Below are 23,866 nucleotides of genomic sequence, written 5' to 3'. Positions count from 1 at the left end.
AGAGATTTACAAGTAATACAAGTCATCTTGAGGATATTCAAAGGTGAGTAAATATTCTATTCAGGGCCATGCCGGAAATGGGATAAAAATACACACACAGGAAGATCACATAGAAAAAAATTTCAGCCACTGTGAGTTTTGTTGTTGTTGTTTGAAATATGGTCTCATGTAGCCAGGCCTGCCCTTGAATTTACTATGTAAGATATTTAATCCTTCTATCTCCCAAGAGCTATAATTCTAGCCATGATTCTGTGGGCTGTATTTTCCTGATATCCTCGACCTCTCTGGCTCCTACAATTTTTCCTCTTCCCCTTCCTCGGGGTTCCCCTCGTGCCAAGGGGAGGGACCCAATGGAGCTCTCCAATTCGGGCTCTCTCTCCACCCACTATAATGTTCAGCTTGCGGGTCTCTGCATCTGCTCCCATTGTTGCTGGCAGGAGCCTCTCTGTGATAATTGGAGCCACTGGTTTCTATTGTTTCACCTACAATCATCAATTGCAAGTGACAGCCAGGAAGTAGTTCCTCCTGTTCCTTCTGTCTGCAGATGCAGGGAAGTCCCAGAGAGAGCGCAAACCACTCCTGCTGGTGTGTAAATATTTCCCACATGGCTTAGAGAACAGGCACTGGCGAGAGAGTAGGAAACAGGAAAAGTGGGGAATGTTCCATGGAAGCTGATCTTCCACTCCCTTTCATTTCAAGCTTGCTTCTCATTTCCACAATGGCAAGACCAAAGAGCATCTGGTGCCAGTGACGCAGGCAGGAGGGGGAAGACATCTGAGCACTACACCTTATCCTGAATGTGAGGTGGACCTAGCAGCAGAGGGGCAGGCAGCTGGGACAGGGAGTTACATGAGGACCACAGAGATGACGGGTGTAGTCGACCGGTAAGCTAGGATTAATCAGACAAGCTCAATATAAGAGATCCAGTTTAATAATTGGAAAAACGGGGAGTCCAGCGAGTACCATGCACTGCCAAATGAATACAAAACAAGGGGTGGGCACCTGGATGCCCAGGTCCTTCTTCCGTCGCCCCAAGCGGCCACACCCTAGCCAAATGTGATTGGCTGAGCTTCCCCATCACAGAGATGTGTACATGCTACAGAGAGGATACCTTCAACCTCAGCTGAGGGCTCTGCACAGTCAAAGAACAAGTTCAGGCCTATGAAGTGGTTCAAAGCGGCACGTTAGCTAGTTTCATGTCAACTTGACACAAGCCAGAGTAGTCTGAAAGGAGGAAACCCTCATTTGAGAAAATGCCTCCATAAGATCCTGCTGTAGAGTACTTTCTTAAGTCGTGATTGACGAGGGAGTGCCCAGCCCCCAGCCCACTGCAGGTGGTGCTATTCCTGGGCTGGTGGTCCTGGGTTCTATAAGAAAGCTGGCTGAGCAAGCCATAGGGAGCAAGCCAATAAGCAGCACTCCTCTGTGGCCTCTGCATCAGTTCCTGCCTCTAGGTTCCTGCCCTGTTTGACTTCCTGTCCTGACTTCTTTCAGTGATTGACAGTGACATGGAAGTGTGAGCCAAATAACTCCCCCCCAAACACACAGATTGCTTTGGTCATGGCGTTTCATCACAGCAGTAATAACCCTAACTAGGACAGACACTGATACCAGGATCATGGAGTATTACTGTGACAGACCTGACCATGTTGTCTGCGGGAGGATTGTGGAAGGACCTTGGAACGTTGGGCTAGAAAAGTCATCGAGTGTTCAGAGATTGGTGAGCTTGGAAGAATGTTGAGAGAGAAGCCGAGGATGGATGACTGGCTTGAGGGTTCCTGGAGGAAGTTTCAAAGTCCCTTAAAAATTCTATCAGGGATCAGAGTCACTGAAGTAAAATCTTTCTTTGCCTTTACTGGGAAAACTGATGGTAGTCAGCTGGAGAAAGGAAATAGGGACGAGAAGGAAGAAACGGGCATCACTGAGGGGAAATCTGGGAAGTGTCCCTCAGAGTCAGGACACAGAAGCTGTGTTTCAGAGATAGGCAAGGTTGTATTTCCTGTTATCAGCCAAACTTGGGTAGTGTAAGACACTGGTTTTGAGGATATGAAGGAGTCATGGAGAACAGTTGAGGCCTGGCACTGTAAGAGACCAGGAACACCATTGGTGAAGGTGCAGCCTCAGGAGTGGCTGAAGCCCCAGGACTGAAGTGGCCATGAAGAGAAGATGAGGCTTGCCACCATGAAGAGAGCTTGGGAGAGATTACTGGCGAAAGTGTGGCCCAGCTGCAGCAAGAGACCCAGCAAACGGGAGATGCAAGAACAACAGCAGCCATAGAGTGGAGCCTGCTAGAAGCAGGAAGACAGGCTGTGTGTGCTGCAGAGGGTAGAGCCAGAAAAATTACTCAAGCCCTTTGGAGGAGACCAAAAGATTGTGAGTGAACCCCAGATATTGGACACTGAACTATTTATACTGTTGGAGTTTAGTTTTGCTTTGTTCAGATTATGATTGTGCCCTGGCTCTTCCCTTTCAAAGTAAGGAAGTATTTAACTTAATTTTGACTTTATAGGCTCCCACAGTTCAGAGAATTTTTAAAGAGATTTTGGAATTTTACAGACACTTTGGATTTAAAAGAGACTGAATTTTTAGTGGTAAAGATACCTACTATGCAAGCCAGAAATCTAAGTTCCATCCCTGGAGCCCTTACAGAGGTGAAAGAGAACTACAAAATTATCCTCTGGCTTTTGTATATGACACACACACACACACACACACGCACACGCACACGCACACGCGCACACGCACACACACACGCGCACACACGGACACACACATACGCACACAACAGGAATAGCCAGGGCCATGACCAGAAACATGTCCACCCATAAGCAGTGGGCAACAAATACTGGGAACTCACATGAAGGACTAAGTCCTGCTGGACAAACAGAAGAGCTGGGCCCGACAAGCATGGCATGGACAAGGCATACACCTGAGATAGTGAAGCACACAGACACAAGCCATGTATGGTAGCATAGGCATGTCATCCCAGCTGAAGAGGCTGAGCGGGCAGGATCAAGTTCAAAGTCAGCCTGGGTTACATACCGAGCTTGAAGTCAGCCATAGCAAGACTGTCAGGAAACAAAGCTTTCCCCCTCTCCCCCAAAAAATAACAAAAGAAAGAAAAGCAAAACAAAACAAACAAAAGCAGACTGATGTGACAAAGCCTAGTCAGACGTCTATTTTTAAAATCTGTGTTCTGAACAGTCTAGTGTGGAATATTCTGCAAGATAATCACACTCTTAACAGCTGGCTGAGGGACTGTGGAGAAGATGAGACCTTACCTCATGAGCCCTCCCTGCCAACATGGCCACCCAGAGAACTAAGAGATAATGAGGTACATACCTCCCACCCTGGCACACAGCCCATCAGCTTCTCACCTGCAGGCTCCTTGTCTTTGATAACGACCAGAGGCTGCTCAACCTTGGATGCTTTTGGTTTCCTCCCTCTTCGAGGCTTTTTCTTTGGCTCTTTGGTGGCCACGACACTCTGGATGCTCTTGCTCTCAGCCGCGGTGGGAGGCTCCCTTCTGGGTGCATCAGGCTCCTTCTCAGAAGCTGCCTCATGCTGCTGGCCTCCTGCAGGAAGGCTTTTGGTTTGCTCCAGGTGGCCCAGGAGATGCTCTGCAAGAGGAGAAGGGCTGCTGATGACAGAGCAGGAGTCGCGCACCTTCCTGCTCACCACCTTCCCCAGTGTTAGCTTTTTTGTTGTATTTGCTGAGTGTGGCCTCTGCACAGGTAAATAACTCTATCTTCACTGTTTTAAAAGAGAAATGGCTCTACCACATGCATAGAGCTTTAGAACGAGTTTCTCTCATTTGACATGTTTAAGACTAGATGGTTCTGGATTATGGGTGGACTCTGATTTTAGAAAATTTTAGTGCTTCAGATTTTAAACTCTCTCTCTGTCTCTCTCTCTCTGAGACAAGGTTTCTCTGTGTATCTCCGGATGTCCTGGAACTCACCCTGTAGATCGGGCTGGCCTTGAACTCACAGAGATTCGCCTGCCTCTGCATCCTGAGGGCTGGGATTACGGTTGTGTGCCACCATCGCCTGGCCAGATTTTGAACTTTCGAATTGGGCTGTCAGCTTAAATCGTGTTGGCAGACTGTCCTCAATTTCTGATCCTTCTGCTTCCACCTTCAAGTGTTCAAACTAAGCAAAGCCACCATGCCCAGTTTTATGCAGTGCTACAGCTCAAACCCAGGGCTTCCTGCATACCAGCCTTCCTCTTGCCTGGGCCACATCCCCCATCCTGGAACTCTGCTTAGAAGTAAATGAGACACAGACAGGATATGGTGTTACTATGAGGCAGTCTGTAAATCCGGAAGTGCATGAGGCAATGTCCACACCCTGGTGCAGTGCTTGATGAAATTGTGGGCAACACTGACTTGCTTCCTTGATAGTTTGTATTTTCTAACTTTCCCATAGAATGTGACACACTAAGACAGAAGCACTTCCAGAGCGCTTACAGTAAACTAACTTCCTTCCTTTAGACAGGGTTTCTCTGTGTAACCCTGGCTGTCTTAGAACTCTCTCTGTAGACCAGACTGGTCTTGATCCACCTGCTTCTGCCTTCCAAGTATTGTGATTAAAGGTGTACACCACCACTGCACAGCTAAACATTTCTTTATAAACCCTACAATACAACAAAATGCTTTGCTTATTTATAGCGGACAGAAAGTCCCCAAGACCACCCAGGAAAAGGTAATGGAGACAGATGTTGGGAACAGACAGGCAGATACCACATGGAATGGCAAGTTTGGGAGATAGTGGACAAATATGGCTAGGACCAGATGACAGGAAGAGGAAGTGGCAGGGAAAGTGGGTAACTGAGCAGACACACGGCAAAAGTACCACTGTGCCTGAAGTTGGTGGTTCCTTCCTCTGCAAATGTAAGTTGATTCAGCACCAGTATCAAGCCAAGGAGCCATTATTCCTGACTTGTCCTTCATCAGAGACTCTATGCTAGGTGGGTGGCCCCAAGGCTAACATGATCTGGTACCTAGCAGAACAAGCTTACATCAAGCCCACTGACTGAAAAGGAATGGGGGAAGGTGAGACAAAACAGAACACACACCCGGAAAATACAAGCTGAGCAGTATTAAAAGAAAGCAAACAAGACTCTGCCAACTATACAGAGGGAACTTAAAACAGAAGGGAAGGACATACAAGAGGGAAAGTTGAGGCCCTGGGGTCTCTCAGGTTATTGGTTGTAAAGACAGGTTCACAAGTGTCATCACAGGGTCTGGGGACTGAGAGATAGACTTGGGTCTACTCTAAATCCAAGAGAGCAACATAGAATTTACATGGAGTCTGGATAGGAGACATGGATTCATTCTACACTAGGCTCATGTACTGGCACAACAGAGATTGAATTTTACATATGGCTTAGGCTCTGAGACAGTCAATAAAACCTGGTTTTCATCAAGATTCCTCTGGGCTTAAGTGACCCAGGGAAACAGAAAGAAAGCTGTTCTCTGCAATGGTCTCATCATTCATTTATTTACTTTCATGCTTATCTATTTATTGTGTGTGCAGGTGTGCTTGGTCATGGCATGTAAGCAGAGATCAGAGGACAACTGTGGGAGTTGGTTCTCTCCTTCCACCACATGGGTCCCAGGGATTGAACTCAGGTGGTCAGGCTTGGAAGCAAGCAACTTTACCTGCTAAGCCAACTATTGTCACCTTAAGGTCTTAGAGAGGAAGGGCAGGTGGTATAAAATGACTCCCATAAGGAAGCAAAGCCCCAGTAGGGGTATATAACACAAATATATACCAGTTAAGCTAAACAAGGTAAAACAAACCAAACCCCTTGAAGCCAAAGCCATACCCCTTCACGTCCTAGTAAGAAATAAAACCTCAACTATGAAGTTCAATAAACAAACAAACAAACAAACAAATAAATAAAAGTGCCCTGTACTCTGTACTAACGCTTTCCCAGGCAACGGGGAAAGCACACGATGGAGAGGAAAAAGGGAAGAATTCTTGCTAAGCACATCATCAAAGCAACAGAACCCAAAGTAGTGACCCACCAACCCCCAGAAAGCTTAGCAACAAAACAACTGTTAGGGTATCATGTTAGTGTATCAGCTGACATACAAACCAGACGACTGGAATTCCAAGATCACAGCACAAGCTAAGGACAAACTGGAGTGAAGGGGGCAGATATAACCAAGTAAAGAATAGAAAGCTTGGGGGAAAGACTAAGATGATTGAAAATAGCAAACAAGTAAGAAAAGTAAGCAAAAACTCTTTTATAAGACTAAGACTCATAGATACAAATTAAAAACATGACTTAGGCACTATTGAAAAAGGAATCTTTTAAGCAGAAACCCCAAAATGGACAAGTGACAAGGACCTAAAAACAGGAGAGGGAGGGCAGGAGATGTGGGCACAACACTAGAAAATGGTCTAAAGGAGGTTTTCAGAGTTCTCAGGGAGAACAGAAAGCAGAGGGAAGCAACGGTTGGACAAGTCACAGAGCCACCCACAGTAGATGGGAGCCGTGACTCCTCAGGTCCAGAGTCCAAAGGAAGGAGAGTAAATAAAAGGAGAGCAAGGGCTACAAGTAAGTGCCACCGCTGAGAGTTTGCCTGGGTCACAGGAAGCCCAGCATAAACAATGCGATGTCACGTGTGTAATCCTAAAACTCAGAAGGGTAAAGCAGACGGACAAGAGTTCAGGTTCAAGGTGAGACCCTGTCTCAGAAATCAGTAAATCAATGCCCGGCAGTTAAGAGCACTGGCTGCTCTTCTAGAGGACCAGAGTTTAATTCCCAATATTCACATGACAGATGACAAACTAATTCCAGTTCATGATATCGTCACATAGAAATACATGTAGGCAAAACACCAATGAACATAAACTAAAAATAAATACATCATTTAGAAACTGCATGAGAGAAGCACACCAACTCTGATGCTGCATTCACACAGGCCACGAAGTCTGCCCAGCACGCTCCTCAAATCTGTTCTTGATTTATTAACTAACTGCTTATGGTAGAAGTCTTCTACCATAAGAGGGGGGTGGTACGATTTCTCCTCATACAGCTGTCAGTCTTTGCTTTATGAACTTCTAGACTATGTTATGGTGTGCAAATGAATTTAGATGTAATGTAGAATAAAACACGGAAGGAAGCTAGCACAGCTCTTCAGGAAAAAGTCAATGCTTCCATTAAAAAAAAAAAAAACTTAATAATGACTGAGTGAAGCTTCTACTCAAGCTGAGAAGAGAACAAAACAAAGCATAAAAAGGGGCCAGGCATGGAGACACCACTTAGGAAGAGAAGCAGAAGTCAAGGTCGTCCTCAGCTACAGAGCAAGTGCAGAACCAGCCTGGGCTACATGAAACCCTGTTCCAAAGCCCAAAAAGAAATGATAAATAAGCAGAAGTTTATTTCTCAAAATAAAAATGCAGTACGAAATAAGTGAAACCCAAAGTTTCTGTCTTGAAAAGACTCACAATATTGTTTAAAAAAAAGTCCAATGAGAAAGGTGCAAATAACTTTGTGACTGGCTCATAACAGAAAACAGCAGTCCCCTGCCCCACTCTGCTTATCCATTCCTCTGTATTCTCCAGTCACCCATCCACAACTACAGAGGAGAATTCCAGGAAGCCAAAGCTATCAATACCTACAGACACCCAAGCCCCTTACAAAAAAATGGCACAGTATTTGCAAAAACCAACACACATACCATTCATATTATCACTCAAAATATAAAAATGCAGTAAAAATGCAAAAGGTTACTGCTCTATATTCAGGGAATAATAGCAAGAAAAAAATACTGTACATATTCAATAAAGACTCATGATTTCTAAATCATTTTTGGTACGTAGCTGTTTAAAAGCTGGCATGAGGGTGCCATGGTAAAAAGGTCTGACTATATTAGACAGTGCCTACTAACTACTTAAAATGAAACAAAGGGGTTCTACTTTCTTATACATGCTGCTTCCTTTCTAGACCTCACACTCCTCTCAATCCCACCAACAGACTCAGATCACATTTTGGTGTAAGCCAACTGATATTTACAAGATCTTGGCCATAAAGATCTATCCACACACAGCTGTGCCACACAGCAGTTGTGGCTAGCATTTTTTCTCTTGGAGCTAATTACAGCCTTTCCTTCCATTAATCGCTGTCCCATGTCTACTATTAGTTTGTACACTCCTGCCTCGCTCCTCTCTCAGTTACTTTTTTCTCTCCTTTGGCACCTGCTCTTCCCAGTGCTCTCTGCTCTCAACTACTTTGGGCTGGTGACCTGCGTAATCTTCTTTCATTCCCCACAAAGGACCCGCTTCCCGTTCCCTATGTGTAGAGAACATGCACATTGCTTCGGGCAGGGCAACACTCTATAAAAACTCAATAGAGGTGCTGGGATCTCAGAAGCCACACATGTGAGCTCTGGAGTCCAGTGTTGTGTGGTTGGCAATGTCTTCGTCAAGTGGCCTGATGGGGACAGCTTGCAAACTCCAGGGTTCTCCTCACTAGATTTTTTTTGGTCCTGCTTAGAAATTTCTGGATTTGTTAAATATCTTCACCAGGTTACTGATAGTGAAAGATCTGGCGGCTAAGTCTGCCTTCCTGTCTTATATGCCCTATGGCTTGTCCTCCAACAGTTTTTTCTTTCTTGTGATTCTTGTGATTAGGTCTCATAACGGTACAGGTGCATCTGTGGATTTGTCATACTGGTGGCCTGTTGGGCTCTTCTTGGTTGTAAACCTGCATCCTTTAGTACTTCCTTGCTACTTATCTACCTGGTTTGTTTTTGAGATAGGATCTTGTGTTACCCAAGGTACACTCAAACTTGCTATGTAGCTGAGGATAACTCTGAACTCTTGGTCCTCCTGCCTCTCCTCTTGAAGACTGGGATGACAGGCATGCGCTGCCCTGTCTGTTTTGGGGATGATGGGAATTGACCTCAGAGCTTGTGACGCTAGGCAATCATCCTATCAGCTGAGCTACATGCCCAATCCTCCCTTTCCCCTACAGAATACTCCTCGACACCATCCTCCAGTTCCCGTATCTCTTCTGTTTGTGTCCTCCACAAGCTCCCTGTCTGGAAAACTCTCCCACTAACTTTACATCCGCTACCACAGCTTTCATTTTTAGTAACTACTGTCCTGATATCTTCAACAATGACCTGTCCTTACTGAAGGGTGCAGTGCCGTGCTGCCATCTCTCACCTGAGTGAGACTTCCTCAGACAAGTTGTTTGGTCTCTTGCTCAAATTCAGTTTCCTTCCAGCATCTAGAGCCTCACTCTACAGGATGGTAAGGGCTGAGCAGTCCCACTGGGGGGGTGGGGGTTGCTCTCCCTGGTTAGATTCTACAGAGAAATCCTCCCTATCTGGGGCCTGAGCCAGTTCCACCACTCTAAAAGAAATGAAGAAGTCTGAAGTTGCCCAGATTCTAACACCTGACTCTTGAGTCCCTGTCCTCAGTCTCAAGTCTCTCCCAAGGGACCCAACATTCAGCTGATGGAGCAGAAATGTAGGTGAGTGGGACAGAGCAGGAGACCAGTTTGTGCGCCCCTGTCCTCTCCTCTCAGGTTCTGGACACCTTCTAAGCTCTGCAGGAGCAGACATGTTTCCTGGGTATCCCACTGCTGGCTTCAGCTTCTCTGGCATGCTTGGTGGTTAATGCTGCTGCAAACACATCCTGGCATCTTTTTAACCTTGCTCAGTGCTCCCCACTTTTCCCTTTGTCTTTGCATGTAAGTGGAGTAGAATTCCAGGAGGGCACAAAGGCCAGGACATTCACTGTTGCCTCATGTTTAATCAGACACTCCTAAGTGGCCTCCTGAGACAGAAGCAGGTTTCTCTAAGGGGACACAGGAAATGACAGCATCAGGTCAAAGGTCAAGAACAACAACCTGTTCTTCCCATGCTATCTAACAACCTCAGCTGCCTCCTGGTGCTCTGAGTGGTCAGCCTGACTTTAAAATGCACATGCTGACTCTTACCTGGCCACAGTTTATATATGTTCTGTGCTCAGTCACAAAAAAATGCATGAAGTAAGTTCAAGTTCAAAGGACTCACCTGGTTGGAAGTCAGTCAACAACAGTCAGGCCAGACACTCTCTCAATCATGTTACTGCCAATGGAAGGCAATGAAAGTAACACACAGAATGCTATCCTTGGTCATTTTATTACTAGTATCTGCTAGGGGCATTCGGTACACCACACACCAGCAAATAGCAGAAACAAAACGACCGAGTATAGTATTCTGTGCATTACTTCCAATGGTAGTAACATGGTTGAGAGAGCAGAGCCTAAACAACAAAGCCATGCCTTTCGGTTTGAGGCAAGACTGTCAGACAAAGCTCTACAGAAGGCAGCTTCAGGCACAGTGTGATCATAATTAAGACGAGGGATCATCGATTAACATTCTCCTACTGGACAAAGTATTACCCAATGAAGCCTGCTCTCCATAGATTTGTGTATCACAGCCATGTCATGTGGCCCTGAGATGGTCCTTAAAGCCAGTCCGGGGGGGGGGGCACAACAAAAGGCACCCCTGCCCTGTAGCCTGCTTTCACAGAGACCCAGCTCGCTCGCGCTCTCTCTCTCTCTCTCTCTCTCTCTCTCTCTCTCTCTCTCTCTCTCTCTCTCTCTCTCTCTCTCTCTCTCTCATCAGTTTTGTACCTAGGGTAACTATCAGGTTACCCACCAGACACCCACACAAGGATTGCCCCAGAAAGAAGAGTTGCTTGACCCCCTGGGAACACTGGCCTAGCTCTACTACCAAAGTGAGGGGAAGCTTTTCCCTCAACTAAAACTAGTCACCACAGAAAATGACCCAGCAAACCAAACAGCAATCAAGCCTTTCTTGATTGGGGCTGAATGACCCTATCTAGTGTGATGTCCCCACCCCCTGGTTTCCACAGATGGGCCTTGCCCTCATCTAGGGAGCATGTTTTTCACAAACCTGGCACTCTAAGAAACCTGGCAGCGGCAGCAGATGGGGCTGGAGAGATGCCTCACTGGCTAGGAGTTCTTGCTGCTCTTCCAGGGACCAAGATTCATGTCTCAGCACCTACGTGATCGTTCACAACCCTCTGCATCTCCAGTTCCAGGGGCTCTAATGCCCTCTTCTGGTCTCTATGGGCACTGCACACATGTGGTGCACAGACATGCATGCAACCAAAACAGTAATAATACACATAAAAATAAATACAAAGAAGAAGAGGAGGAGAAGGAGGAAGAAGAGACTGGCAGGTGCTCTCTGTTCCTATCTGTGATGAACACAGGTGACTGTCCCCAGGCGGAGGGTGAAAGTGTTAAGGGTAAGATAAGGAGGATGGCCCAGGAACACAGAACAGACAGCCACAATCCTTAGAAGACACGGACTGCCCAAGATATTTTCCAGAAATGCTTCCATTAGCCTTTCTGTTGCTAAAATCTGCCTAGAAAGAACGTTCTCATAGATTCCAGAACATTCCAATCACAGACTTGTTCAGAACTTGCAAAGCAGTGTCCCCTTGAGGTTTGGCTTTCAAGCATGTTCTGTATGTGATAAAAGTCACAGCATTCATACCTAGCTTCCTTGCAGTTTACGTGACTGGCATCTTTCTCTACTGCCCACCAGACAGGCTCCCAGGATAGAGTATAACTAGGTAACTAGGGGATAGAGTCAGTTTTTCCCTGGTCACCTTCAATTAGTAAGGGAGCCTGAGGTAATAGGATGCCCTGAAAATGTCCTCAGTTTCACACACACTGACCAAGTTCATCCCCATTTTACAGATGAGGAAGCTGAGCAGATGTGGTATCCCTGCTACTACTACAGGGTCAGCCCTGTCACCAGACGGGGAAGAACCATCAGATAAAGAAACTAGGCAGGACAAGAGGCAAGTCATCACGGTTTCTGGCCCTTGCTTGTGTTCACCATATCCAGAGCTTGGTCAGCAGGACAGTAGGGAGGGTCAGGCCAAGGGGAGGAGCTCTGAGTAACAGCTCACTGTGGGCCATAGGGACAGACAATACAAAGCCTGGGACATCCTGACAGCCATGGGCATGAGCCAACATGAATGAAAAAGCTCAGCACATGGGCTGGAGAGATAGCTCAGCAATTAAGAGCATTGGCTTTCCCAGCCAGGTTCAATTCCCAGCATCCACATTACAGCTCACAACTGTCTGTAACTCTTGTTCCAGGGGATCTGACACTCTCATACACATAGGCAAAAATCCCAATGTATATATAATAAAAACAATTAAAAAAACCAAAACAAAAAAGAGAAACCAAAAAATGAACAAACAACAACGAAAATAGAAAGAAAGAAAAAGAAGGAAAGAAAGAAAAAAGAGCGAGCTCAACACAACAGTCTGCCCACCTTGGGTAACCCCTATTTGCCACTTTCTCCTTACCATTCAGGAGCTGAAGCTCCAGGAAGGTGCTGGAACACACCTTACACACCCACTGGCCACGCTCAGGTTCTGCGGGGACACTGGGCTCAGGGGTGCCTGTAGCTGCAAGACACAAGACAGAAGGGTTAGCTACTGCAGCTGAGTAAGGCCTGACCCCTAGGTGATGACGTCAGGACAGATGTGCCCAGACCCATGAGCCCGTGTATTCTAGGCACTGTCCTCAGTTTCACACACACTGACCAAGTTCATCCCCATTTTACAGATGAGGAAGCGGAGCAGATGTGGTATCCCTGCTGCTACCACAGGGTCAGCCCTGTCACCAGATGTGTAATGTGCCCCACCCCCATCACCAATCACTAGCCTTGAGGGAGCAGAGTCCTTCAGATTCTCTGAGAGAAAAATAAGCCTTCAGGACCCACACTTGAGTTGGGCCTCACTGTGCTGACCTGTAATACCAGCTACTTAGTAGGCTGAACAAGATGACCAGAAGACCAAGGCCCCCACTCTGGTCACAGAACAAACTCAAAGATAACTTGGCCATTTCGTGAGACCCTGTCTCAAAGTTTCGTTTTGCTTTAAAGGGGGGCTGGGTGTGTAGCTCAGAAGTAGAATACTTTACCTGTGTTCTTTCTATAGCAACACACACACGCATACACAATTCATGTTTAAATCTTCAGTGGCTCACATAGGGTATGGTGGGACCTAAAACAGCCACCTCACAGTGCTCGAGACTGAAATGGCTGCAGCCCTGGCCCAACATATCCCATGGAGATTTTTGTAATAAGGGGTGTGATAACTGTTGTCTGGGAGGGGAGCCCAGTACCTGGGCAGGAGTAAGCTTTAAAGTTGTTCAATTAAAAATAATCCCCACCGGGGGCAGGCGAATGCCACCTGGACAGTGTCTCTAGTCCTACAGTGAACCCGAGGAGGACCCGAGGAGGGACTAGGACAGAGGCTCCAGGAACACAGACTGACCTTGGCAATGCAGATGGGGAGGGGACTGAAGGCTCCTTTCCAAGTCACAGGCCTTCTCCTGGGACCTGCACTGAGCATGCCTCAAGATCTGGTCTAGCCAGTTTGTCTGCGGGGCCAGCTTACAGCTACCCTTCTTGCCTGTTGTATCCAGACCCATCACCACGTAGCTTAACGTTCCAGAGGCCACTCAGAGGAAGTCCCTGAGTCTAGACAGTCTCCCAGATCTGCAGCTATATACCCACCATGCACCAGAAAAGAGCACAGCCTGCCTCTCTGCATCCTAAGCTAGTGCCAAGAATAGAGATGAGGATGCAGACCATCACGGCTAGGGAAGAAGCATATGCAATGTGGAACCTGTCAGACTGAAATCAGAGATAGAAAAAGGTAACAAAGAGGTGGCAGATAGGAACTGCATCCTGAATATCTCCGCCACCAACCCCAATGACCTGAGTTCAATGGGACCCATATGATGAGGCAAAGAACCAAATCCCACAAGCTAACCTCTGGCCCCATGGTGTACACACACACACACACACACACACACACACAAATCGTTTTTAAAAAGGGGCCCTTGGGACACTGGGCTGGGATTCCTTTCATCTAAAAGCCACACCATCTCCTACAATAATCACACAAGAGAATTTATGCTGCCCCAAACAGGCCCCTAATCTTGGCTACCTGGTGTCTGGTACTGAATGAAGACTTCTCATTGGAAGAACCAGGTAGTCATGATACAAGATTTGCCCAAAGGTAACTTTACAACATAAAAAAAAAATTCTAAGGAAAAAACCAAGAGCCAATAGCCAGCAGATGAGTCCCTAAGTACCACCTGACATTTCCTAACATAGGGAAATTGCTCAGCCAAACACCGTGACATAGTCACAAAGGTTACAGCAGCACTGTCAGCATAAGAAGAGAAGTTTCAGGTGTGAGCACAGTCAAAACCAAGTAACAGAAGGGCAGGCACAGGCCAACTGTGAAAAGTCCAGCAGGACACACAGCAGCTCAGCTTGGGGCAGAGGGTCACTGAGAGTGAAATCAGGAGGGAAGATGGGCTAATATACAGGAGACTGTGGTAGAGTCACACACTTGCACACACCTACTGAAAGCCCCTGAAGTGGGTACTCAACACGTTGAGTTCAACTGAATACATTGAAACTGGTTTGAAAATTAGAAAACACTAGTCACAAAGCCAGAGGCAAAGAGAGAGGGGGAGAGAGGGAGGGAGACAGACAGACAAGCAGGCCAGACTGCGGGCATAACATGGCTTCCCAGGGACTAGAAGATGTTACCCTCTGTCTTTCTCAACAATAGGGTGATTCTGAGCCTATGCTCCCCACTACATCCACCCTTTGGAGGAAAGCAAGCCTCTCTTAATGTGGGCTCAGGGAAACATCAACCCAGAATAGCAGTCCATAGCCAGAACAAAGAATCCAAGTCCATTTTCAGGGGCATCATAGCTGAAGCAGGATGAAACCTGTCTCTGTCTGTCTCTCTCTGTGTCTCTGTCTCTGTCTCTCTCTCTCCTCTTTTTCTTTTTTTCTGAGACAGGGTTTCTCTACGGCTGTCCTGGAACTCACTCTGTAGACCACGCGGTCATGGAACACAAAGAGATCTGCTTGTTTCTGCTTTCCGGGTGCTGGGATTAAAGGTGCGATCCTCCACATCGGGGTTGAAACCTGTGCTCTTTAAGCAGATGTTCCTAAACTCACAGTGCTGCCTGGTGAAGCCGCTGTTAAGTGCAAATACCAAGCCTACTGCACCCCCGCTGTGACAGTGAATAGTGTGGCTGTTCTCCTGGTGGTCATGTGGCCACTGACAGCTGCAGTTGCCCAGCCTAGAGAGAATCCTACCACCTACCCATCACAGGCCGAGGGAAGACCAAAGCTTACAGTAGAGATTTTCTAGTCAATGTTCTCCACCCATGTCATCTACCATAAAAAAAAAAAAATCATTAAACTGGCCCATCAGAATTTGGAGACCATCCATATTTAGGACCTGATTTTAGAGATCTATAAACTGATTTGTGCAACAAAGACACCCATCCAGGGGGAAATGTGAAAGGGGCAGGAAGAGAATTAGCCTTCCAGGCCAAAGCCTGGCCCACAGTACAGCTCCTGAGATCTCACCCTCCTAGGGAGAGGACAAAGTGATGTCCACAAGACTTACTCGCTCCACCTTGGGGTGACAAACTCTCTGGTACACACACAAGGACTAGCACTAAGAATGAAAAGTCCATCCCTCTCAGGTCCAACCAGGGAACTAATTAATCAGTACTGCTTTCTAGATGCTTCACTCCTCTCTTCAGAGGCCTTGCTCTCTGTGGGCTTTTGAGATGTGGGCAAGGAGGGCTGCAATGCATGGTCTCTGCAGGGGGGATGCATTCGGTGTAGCCCAAGCTCTGTGAGGGGACTGCGGAGAGGGACTTAGGGAAAGGACGGGGGTGGGGTGGGGGCAGAGAGGTAGGTGGCAAGGTGTGATGGAAGTTGCCACTTAAACTGTCAGTGGGGAAGCCCAGGGGAGCATATGCCAGCAGCAGCCAGCCTGAGACAGCCAGATAAGGGCTCCAAAGATAGAAAGACACAAAGATTCTAGCTGCCATCTGGATGACAGCAGCCAGTGACCTGCACCACTTACAAGTTGTCCCAACACACAGTGAAGTGTCTCTAGGTTCCAGAGCTGGGAGAAGCCATATCTGTGCTTGGCTCCTTTTGTGCTGCTTTATGAGGCTGGGCCCAAGACATGAACCTAGGCTCTTCCATTCATCTAAACCACAACTGACTAGAAACACAGGACAGGACAGAGCCCTCTGATTTATGAACCTCCACCTGTAAGATCTTTGCAAGATGTTAAGAACAGCCCCGTGAAGCCTTTCTATCCCACCACAGGAAGAAACCATTTTCATGAGAGGTCACTGTATCTGGTTCAGAAGCAGAGTTACTAACCCAACTGGATGTTAAAAGCCCTTAGTAACAACAATGAGCAATGCTGCTGCCCTGGGAGATGCCCAGGACCCAAGTTAATAGGGCAAGCACTCTGAGTACAGTGACTGGCTTCTCCCTCAGGAGATCCTGAACCTAGTGGCTCACCGAAATGATTCCTCCATGTGAAACTACATTTCTTGACTGCATATGGACACGACACGCACAAACACATACGTATACCTCTGCATATGTATATATATATATATATATATATATATATATATATATATATATATATACAATCCTGTATAGCTGTACTTACATACAAGCATATGCATACATCTGTACATCTGAGCATATACAGGCACAGACCTATAAATCTACACACATGCTAATATAGGTACATACCTGTGTATCTGCATCTATATATGTACTTCTAAATGACTACATATATTAACACATGTATGTAGTCCCATTGATCCATACACTCTAACACATATACAAACCTATACATCTATAAGAATACAAAATATGTACACTGTATACTGCATACATGCTGAAAAATGCACAGATTGGTGCATCTGCACACACACGTCTGTAAACACACAAAGGCACCGTGCATCTGTTACTACACAAGAGCATGTGCTCTGCAGGTTAAAACAATCACATGCACACACCAAGGCATCTGTCTAGACATCCCACACTTTTGCCTGGGCACACGCATACACACATGTGCGTGAACCAGACTTGGGGAGGAGCGGCTATCCAGTACACAGTGGCAGTACCAGCACACTGACAGTATAGCAGCCAGATCTGTTGTTCGAGTCCCGGTTCCCTCACCTTCTACATTGTGATGTGGCTGCTTTCTGGGCCTCACCTTCTATACTGACACTCGGCCTGCCTGTAGACCTTACCTTCTATACTATCACTCAGCCTGTCCTGGGCCTCACCTTCATTTGGCCGTCCCTGGGCCTCTGTGCTCACAAGAATAAACTGCTTCCTCACAGCACCAGGAGGGTGGGCCACTGTGGGAGCCCTGAGACCAAAGCAAGTGCCAACCTGTTTTATGCCCAAGTGCCTCAAATCACCTAAAGACAGAGAGGCACTGTCTCTCTGTCACCCCATAGGCCCAGGCATGGGGGCCAAGCACTGCACGGATTCCATCCCACTGCCCCCATCTCAGCTGCTGGCACCTTCATTAGCATCTCTGGCAAGGGGCCCAACCACAGTGAAGAAATAAGATGTACCCTGGATGCTAGAGCAGGCCTGCTTCAGCATGGGCTTGTCCATCTTCTTGGCATAAAAGGCAGCATACCACACACGGAGTTCAGTGCCTGCAGGAATATCCCTCGAGGTGGTGAAATACACATCACTGCCGTGCTGGTAGGCTGTCAGGTTCTGGTGCCCAGGCTCTAGTGCTGGTCGCACCAGCATCATCCAATTGCAATCATCTTCGTTGGAAGTGTCAAAGCACACAGGATGTCCGTCCTTCTGGAATACCTGAGAGGAGGGTCACAGACTGGTTACTGACCAGTCTATCAGTGTGGCATGGGACCATGGGGAGACAACACTGCTTCTGATAGGACCTGTTGACAAGCTGTTTGCCACAGCCAGGGGGTCAGAGAAAGATTTTGTGGCTTAGATGGCTCAGGTGGTAGGCACAGCAAAGAAGTTGAAGACATGCAGCAGGTCCCTCCTCGTTGGAGTATCTGAGTACTTTTGTGATCCAGATGGGGAGTAAGACACCTGAGCTCTCTCCTGTGCAGACATCGAAGGGACCCTGAGCTCCCCTACTGTGCAGACATCGAGGGGACCCTGAGCTCCCCTCCTGTGCAGACATCAAGGGGACCCTGAGTTCTCCTCCTGTGTAGATATAAAGGGGACCCTGAGTTCTCCTCCTGTGCAGACATCAAGGGGACCCTGAGTTCTCCTCCTGTGTAGATATAAAGGGGACCCTGAGTTCTCCTCCTGTGCAGACATCAAGGGGACCCTGAGCTCTCCTCCTGTGCAGACATCAAGGGGACCCTGAGTTCTCCTCCTGTGGAGATGTTGAGGGGACCCTGAGTTCTCCTCCTGTGCAGATGTTGAGGGGACCCTGAGCTCTCCTCCAGTCCAGCATAACAATGAACTTTTCTCCCAGCCTCATTGGGAATGGGACACCTGAGTTCTCCCCATAGCTCAGGTAGATATCCAGAAATTGGAATTTTCCTCCTGGTTCTGCTCTAAGCACGGCATCAGTCGAGTTCTTCAGTTCAGGTAAGCTGTCCCTGGGCTGCAGCATCAGAACAGCTTCAGTGTTAATTGAGAGCAGGCAGGGAGAGCCTTTAGTGACTTTAAGTTTGAGTTAACACAAGTATAGGGTCTGTTCTCTACCTGTGGAATGATGATTGCTTCCTCAGGGACCCTGTCCCATTGCCAAGCTTTTCTTGAACAGACCCTCAGAGACTCTCGGAAATGCAGGGAAAAACTTGGAGGCCACCAGCTGCTCAGTGACCCCTAGTGGGTGTGGAAGGCACATTTCCACCCTCTTCTCAGGGACACAGGGCTTCTCTTGGGACACAAAGGTGCTCAGAGCTAAGAACAAGTTGATACCTGAAAATAACCTTTAGAATTGAGGAGGTGAAAAGAAGTCAAACAGGCATGAAAGAGTTTCTCCAGCCATGTGATGACACCAGCGTGTACCCATAACCTGGGCCCACAGAGGGCACTAGGCTACCTGCCTTTCCAGGCTGAGATTTAGGCCTTTCCCATCATTCTTTAGCACAGAACCTTATGCTTTCCTTACACATTATTTATTTATTTACTTATTTTTAGTATCTTTCATCAGGTATTTGTCTTTCCTCTTTGGCTGAAGTCTGTCCCATAAGCTCAAAATCCCAGGAGTGCCAGACTCTGAGGCTACAACACCTAAGGTTGGTGGCTGCTTCTCTTGGGTCTCAGAAGAAGCTCACTGTCTTTAGGGCTGCTGAGGAGCAACTCAACCCTCATTTGTTTATGTCCTAACCATTTCCAAAGGATTGCCCTATGTGTGGGCCTCCTCAGTCTCAGAAGGCTTCCTGGGGTTCACTTTAGAGCCTCAGTCATCCCTGTAACTGACATCCACTTTGTTTCTCTTGGTGTTATATCCAAGTTGGAGACACCCATTGTCCCTCAGCTAGATATGCTCTGTGCAGCTACCTAGCCCCATGCAGTCACTCAAGTCTCGGAGAGCTTCCTGCAACTCATACATGAGTGAGATTGCCACACTGGTATAGGAAGCTACAGAGATCATTGCTGTGCTGCAGCCACAGCACCTGCTGGGGGAGGACAAGGGTCACACCAGCATGGGGTCTCTCCTGTGTGCTCTTAAATGTACTCCCGAAAGACCTACAAGTTAGTAGGCATTGTCTTAACCCTCACACTCTGAGGAATAACGCAAACTGAAGTGAAGGAAAGACTTCTCCAGCATTTACAAATCATCACCCCTCAGATGTCCTCATTCCATTCCCATCAGGAGTCATGCAGCCCCAGGTTCTGAGGGAGCCACAAAGTCCCTGCCCATGCAACTTTTACCTTCAGGGGAAACGCAGACTCTTTCTCCCACTTCGCGACCCTCCTGGACTCAAATGGACCAAACTGTGTGCGCTTGACTAGCTGGGTCACCGCAAACACACCTTCAGCCCCGTCATCCAGGCGTCTGATCTCCAGGTTAGAGGGGAGGGAGGACCTGGAAGCAGAAGAAGTTTCAAAGAGGTCCTGCCACCTTACCCACTGATCAGAGCAGTGAAGTGCCTACAACCCCCCCCCCCCAGCCCCGCATGCTCCAAAGATGCTCTCTGACAGGGAGCAGAATCTCTTCCTATAAATGGGAACAGAAATGGGGCTAGACTTGTGAGGACCCAGAGCCCATATACTAATGGAAACATTTAGAGCCCCACAAGACAATGCTGACCCCACATTCTTAGTGTGGGGGGCTGGTATATAAGAACTAAATCAGACAAGGTTATGACCTTCCAGGTTGTAGAGAATGGTGGAGGAAGGGAGAAAGAGGGGCACAGAGCATATCAGGTTGAAGAGCAACAAAGGGGCTCCGGTCTGGGAGGGTTGGATCAGCTTCACTGAGCATGTGCCTCTATTAGCCAGACTATAAGGTCAAAGAAAATGATGGAAAAGGAAGTCATGGAGCTGGGACCTCAGGTTGGGCTAGTGGAAGACATGTCGAGAAGCAGACAGAGGTAGGCCATCCTTCCTGGGGATGAGCAGATGCTGCAAGAGTCAATGGCCTAGGGCTGGCTCTGCACTCAATGTCTTCAGCTGGATTTTGATGGGCATCTGGCACCTCACCCCCACAGAAGAGCTGCCATCAGCTCTCTACTTTGGGCAAAAGTGTTTTGAAAACGTAAGTCACAAATAAAGATGAATAAATGGGGGTACACACCAGTTGGGAGATTTCTAGAAACAGTGGTAAGATACTGAGTATTTTAGTCCAGCATCAGACCAAGTCAGGCACCATCGGGGCCGCAGAGGGGTAACTTAGGCTCTCCAAGTCCCAAGCTACTGGTAGTTTATGGGCCCTTCCCCTAGATCTCTGAAGGCACAGACCTCACAGGAAAACATGGGCCTGCAGAGCAATGTCTGGCTACTAAGCTGTCTCGGTACATCTGCAAGGTTCGTTTTTCCTGGTAGCTACAGCAGCTTGACCTGTTCCCCAGAACCTACCCAGAACCCTTACCCGACTGAGCTTATTCTGTCCACAGTGCATAACTGTCCACAGAGGCCTAGATTCAGAACACAGATGAAAACCAATAGGCAATAATTTGTCCATCCCCCGCCTCAGACAGGGTTTCTCTGTGTAGCCCTGGCTGTCCTGGAACTCATTCTGTAGGCCAGACTGGCCTCAAACTCACAGAGATCACCCTGCCTGTACTTCCTGAGTGCTGAGATCAAAAATATGCATCACCACTACCTGGTGAGTTTAGCTGCTTTTGCTCAACGCATAAACTGACGAAGTCCAGGCTGACACAGCCCAGATGCCAAGGTTCCTGACTATACCAAGGAAACACAGCCTCATGCTCTGAAACTCTTAGGACTCATCCCAGCAGGAAGTGTCCACACCCCGCCCCTCAACACACACAGTCTTTCACTTTGACTCTCAAGCTTCCTTCTATCTGTAGACACTTGAGGCCTCTGCACTGTGGCCACAGCAGACACATAAAGAGCCCTTCTTCATAGACAGAACAGCTGTGGAAGCTTAGGCACTCACTCACCTTGCCCTGCTCAGTACAAAGGAGTCCTTGACCATGACCACAGGACCCAGTTCAGGACACTCTGAGTCGTGGTACTGGCTACAGTCTTCACACCCTGTAAAACAGACACTGAATGTCAGAGGGGACAATGTTCAGTGAGAGAGAAACCCAAAGATCACAAACCTGGGAAAGGGGACTCTAATGCAATGAAGTTCATGAGACATGTGCTAACACAAAGACAAGCAAGGGTACAATAGATACAGGAGGCCTGGCCACAGAAGTCACCTCTTAGTGCTCCTGAAAGCACAGAATGCCAATCGAGAGCCCTTCTCAAGAGCACCAGTCTACGGCACTTTCAAGCCCCACATATCATCTCCATGGTTAGGAAAATCAGGATCTAGGATAGTACTAACCCATTACCCTAAATCTCATACTCTTCGCTCTTTCTAAACCTTGGTGACTTTCTGAGTTAAAGGTCAGCCAGTCATGTGCCCCTAACGGAGCACTGAAGAGAAGTGATCTGTGGCCACAGCACTGTAGCAGACAGGTAATACCCAGGCTCTCAAAGCAACTGCGCAAATTACAGAAGTGCATGTCTGTGCTATACAAACAAAATGCGGATGTAGCTTTCCCTAGACAGGAAGAGTCAATCCCATCTGCGTTCTATAACATCATACTAGCCACAGAGAGGTCTATGGGTCACTTACAGATAAACATGATCTCCTCATTGCCATCTTCAGCCATTGTTAACACCTGTCAAGATACAAGAGAGATCCATTAACAGTGAGCTTTTACATAGTTTATGTGTGGGCTTTCCTATGTGTAGAGGTGCACATAACACCTATGTGTGCAGGTCAAATCACTGTTAGATGTCACTCTTCTGAAGTCATCCACCTACTTCTCCAAGATATGGACTTTTCCCTGGGGCCTGGGGTCTGCCAATGAGGCTAAGCTGGATGGCCAAGGAACAGCAGGGATTCTGTCGCTGCCTCCCCAGTGCAGGAATTACAAGTACACGTCACAAGCACAGCTTTTAAAATGTGGGTACTGGGGATCAACCTCAGGTCCTCATGCTTGCCTGGAAAGCACTTAATTGAGGGAGCCATCTCTTCAGCTCACTAACAGTTTTTAGATAATCTCTTCTAAGGCTCCTTGATCCTGCTCAGGGATATAACACGATGCTTTTAAGAGAACAAACACTGGAATCCATTCTGCTAACTTTTCTCACCTTCAGTAATACTGTTTCTTAGGAAAAGCAATGGATTTGAATGCCTTCATGACAAGGCGGCCGTAATGAACTCAGATCTCCATTGTTTTACAGCAGCTGTCATTTATGAAAGATACACTATTTTAGAAGCCACTTTTCTTGCTGCCGCTGATTCTCTGCCCTCTCACGGCTGTGAATTCTGCACAGAGGCATTTCCACTGCAATCTGTCCTTCAGTGTCTAGTTCATGCCAATGATCTCATCATCCCGAGTGGGTAAAAAGTAGTGTCTGACACACAGCACGGTGGGTTCTCCTGCTCCCACAGAGACCTTTGTCAAGCTATTTCTATTTCCCAGGCATCCTTTGAAGGTTGCCTCAAAAGCCATCTCCATAGTGGGCAGTTAAGCACAGACCGTGTTTCAGACAGAGTGATGCAGGTGTTGTTCATTCTGGGATATCAGATGCCTAAGCTCTAAGATAGATATAAAAACATCGACTTCATGCAGTGTGGGGAGAAACACAGTGAGGGGTACTCAGCATGTCCCACCCAATATCCTCCCCACTTCACATCCTTCCTCTGATCACTCTGCCTCTCTGGTGTGCACTGCTGACCATCATCTCAGAAAAGGATGCAAGCTGATACACACCTCCTAAATGTTAGTCTCTCTTGCTCTCCAAACCCATCCCAACCCCCAGCAACCTGAAGAATAGAACACGGGTAGCTTAACACCCCAGTGAAAAATCAGACCAGCTGTGCAAGCTATTACTGAGCAAAGAAGGGAAGGGTTGAGAGCATCAGGACGGGAGAAGAAAGGTGCTATACACAATCAAGACAGATGAATTCCCGGTTTTCAAGTTTTCCACATTGCCTTAAAATGCTAAAAGCAACTAGGCACATTATTCCCCAAACTCAGCATAACACTTTCCTTTTCTTGAACCAGCATCTAAGCTGGCTCAAGGGCCTACTAACTCTAACCCAGTTCCATGCCTCCATCTGGCCTCTCAGAACTCCTGGCAGGTGGGTACCATGTGGAGTGGGTACCAACCCAGGATGGGGATAGTGGCTGGTCACTGAGCAGAAGGCAAGGAGGGACTAGCTTAGTTCCAGGGAATCATTCTGTGGTTAGTGCTGCTGGCTGGAGGCCTATGGGAAACAGAGCATCACGGTGGGGCAT

The 23,866-nt window shown here is 47.5% G+C and overlaps 1 protein-coding gene across 6 annotated transcripts in view; it reads right to left on the bottom strand.

Annotated features, from left to right (window-relative positions):
• The window catches only part of Prdm15 (PR/SET domain 15), a 62,056-nt gene that overhangs the window by 26,847 nt on the left and 11,343 nt on the right, over window positions 1–23,866 (bottom strand). For all 6 annotated transcript variants that reach the window (XM_038346152.2, XM_038346157.2, XM_038346158.2 and 3 more), the window contains exons 2-7: window positions 22,192–22,237; window positions 21,506–21,599; window positions 19,812–19,965; window positions 17,507–17,759; window positions 12,361–12,462; window positions 3,378–3,620 (exon numbers count right to left, since the gene is read on the bottom strand). In XM_038346152.2, coding sequence (XP_038202080.1) covers window positions 3,378–3,620; window positions 12,361–12,462; window positions 17,507–17,759; window positions 19,812–19,965; window positions 21,506–21,599; window positions 22,192–22,228 — 883 coding nt within the window. In that variant the 5' untranslated portion in view covers window positions 22,229–22,237. The remainder of the gene's footprint in view (window positions 1–3,377; window positions 3,621–12,360; window positions 12,463–17,506; window positions 17,760–19,811; window positions 19,966–21,505; window positions 21,600–22,191; window positions 22,238–23,866) is intronic.

The sequence above is a fragment of the Arvicola amphibius genome, chromosome 10 (assembly GCF_903992535.2).
Source record: "Arvicola amphibius chromosome 10, mArvAmp1.2, whole genome shotgun sequence".
Classification (NCBI taxonomy): Eukaryota; Metazoa; Chordata; class Mammalia; order Rodentia; family Cricetidae; genus Arvicola; species Arvicola amphibius.
This window is presented reverse-complemented; position numbering and strand designations above follow the sequence as displayed.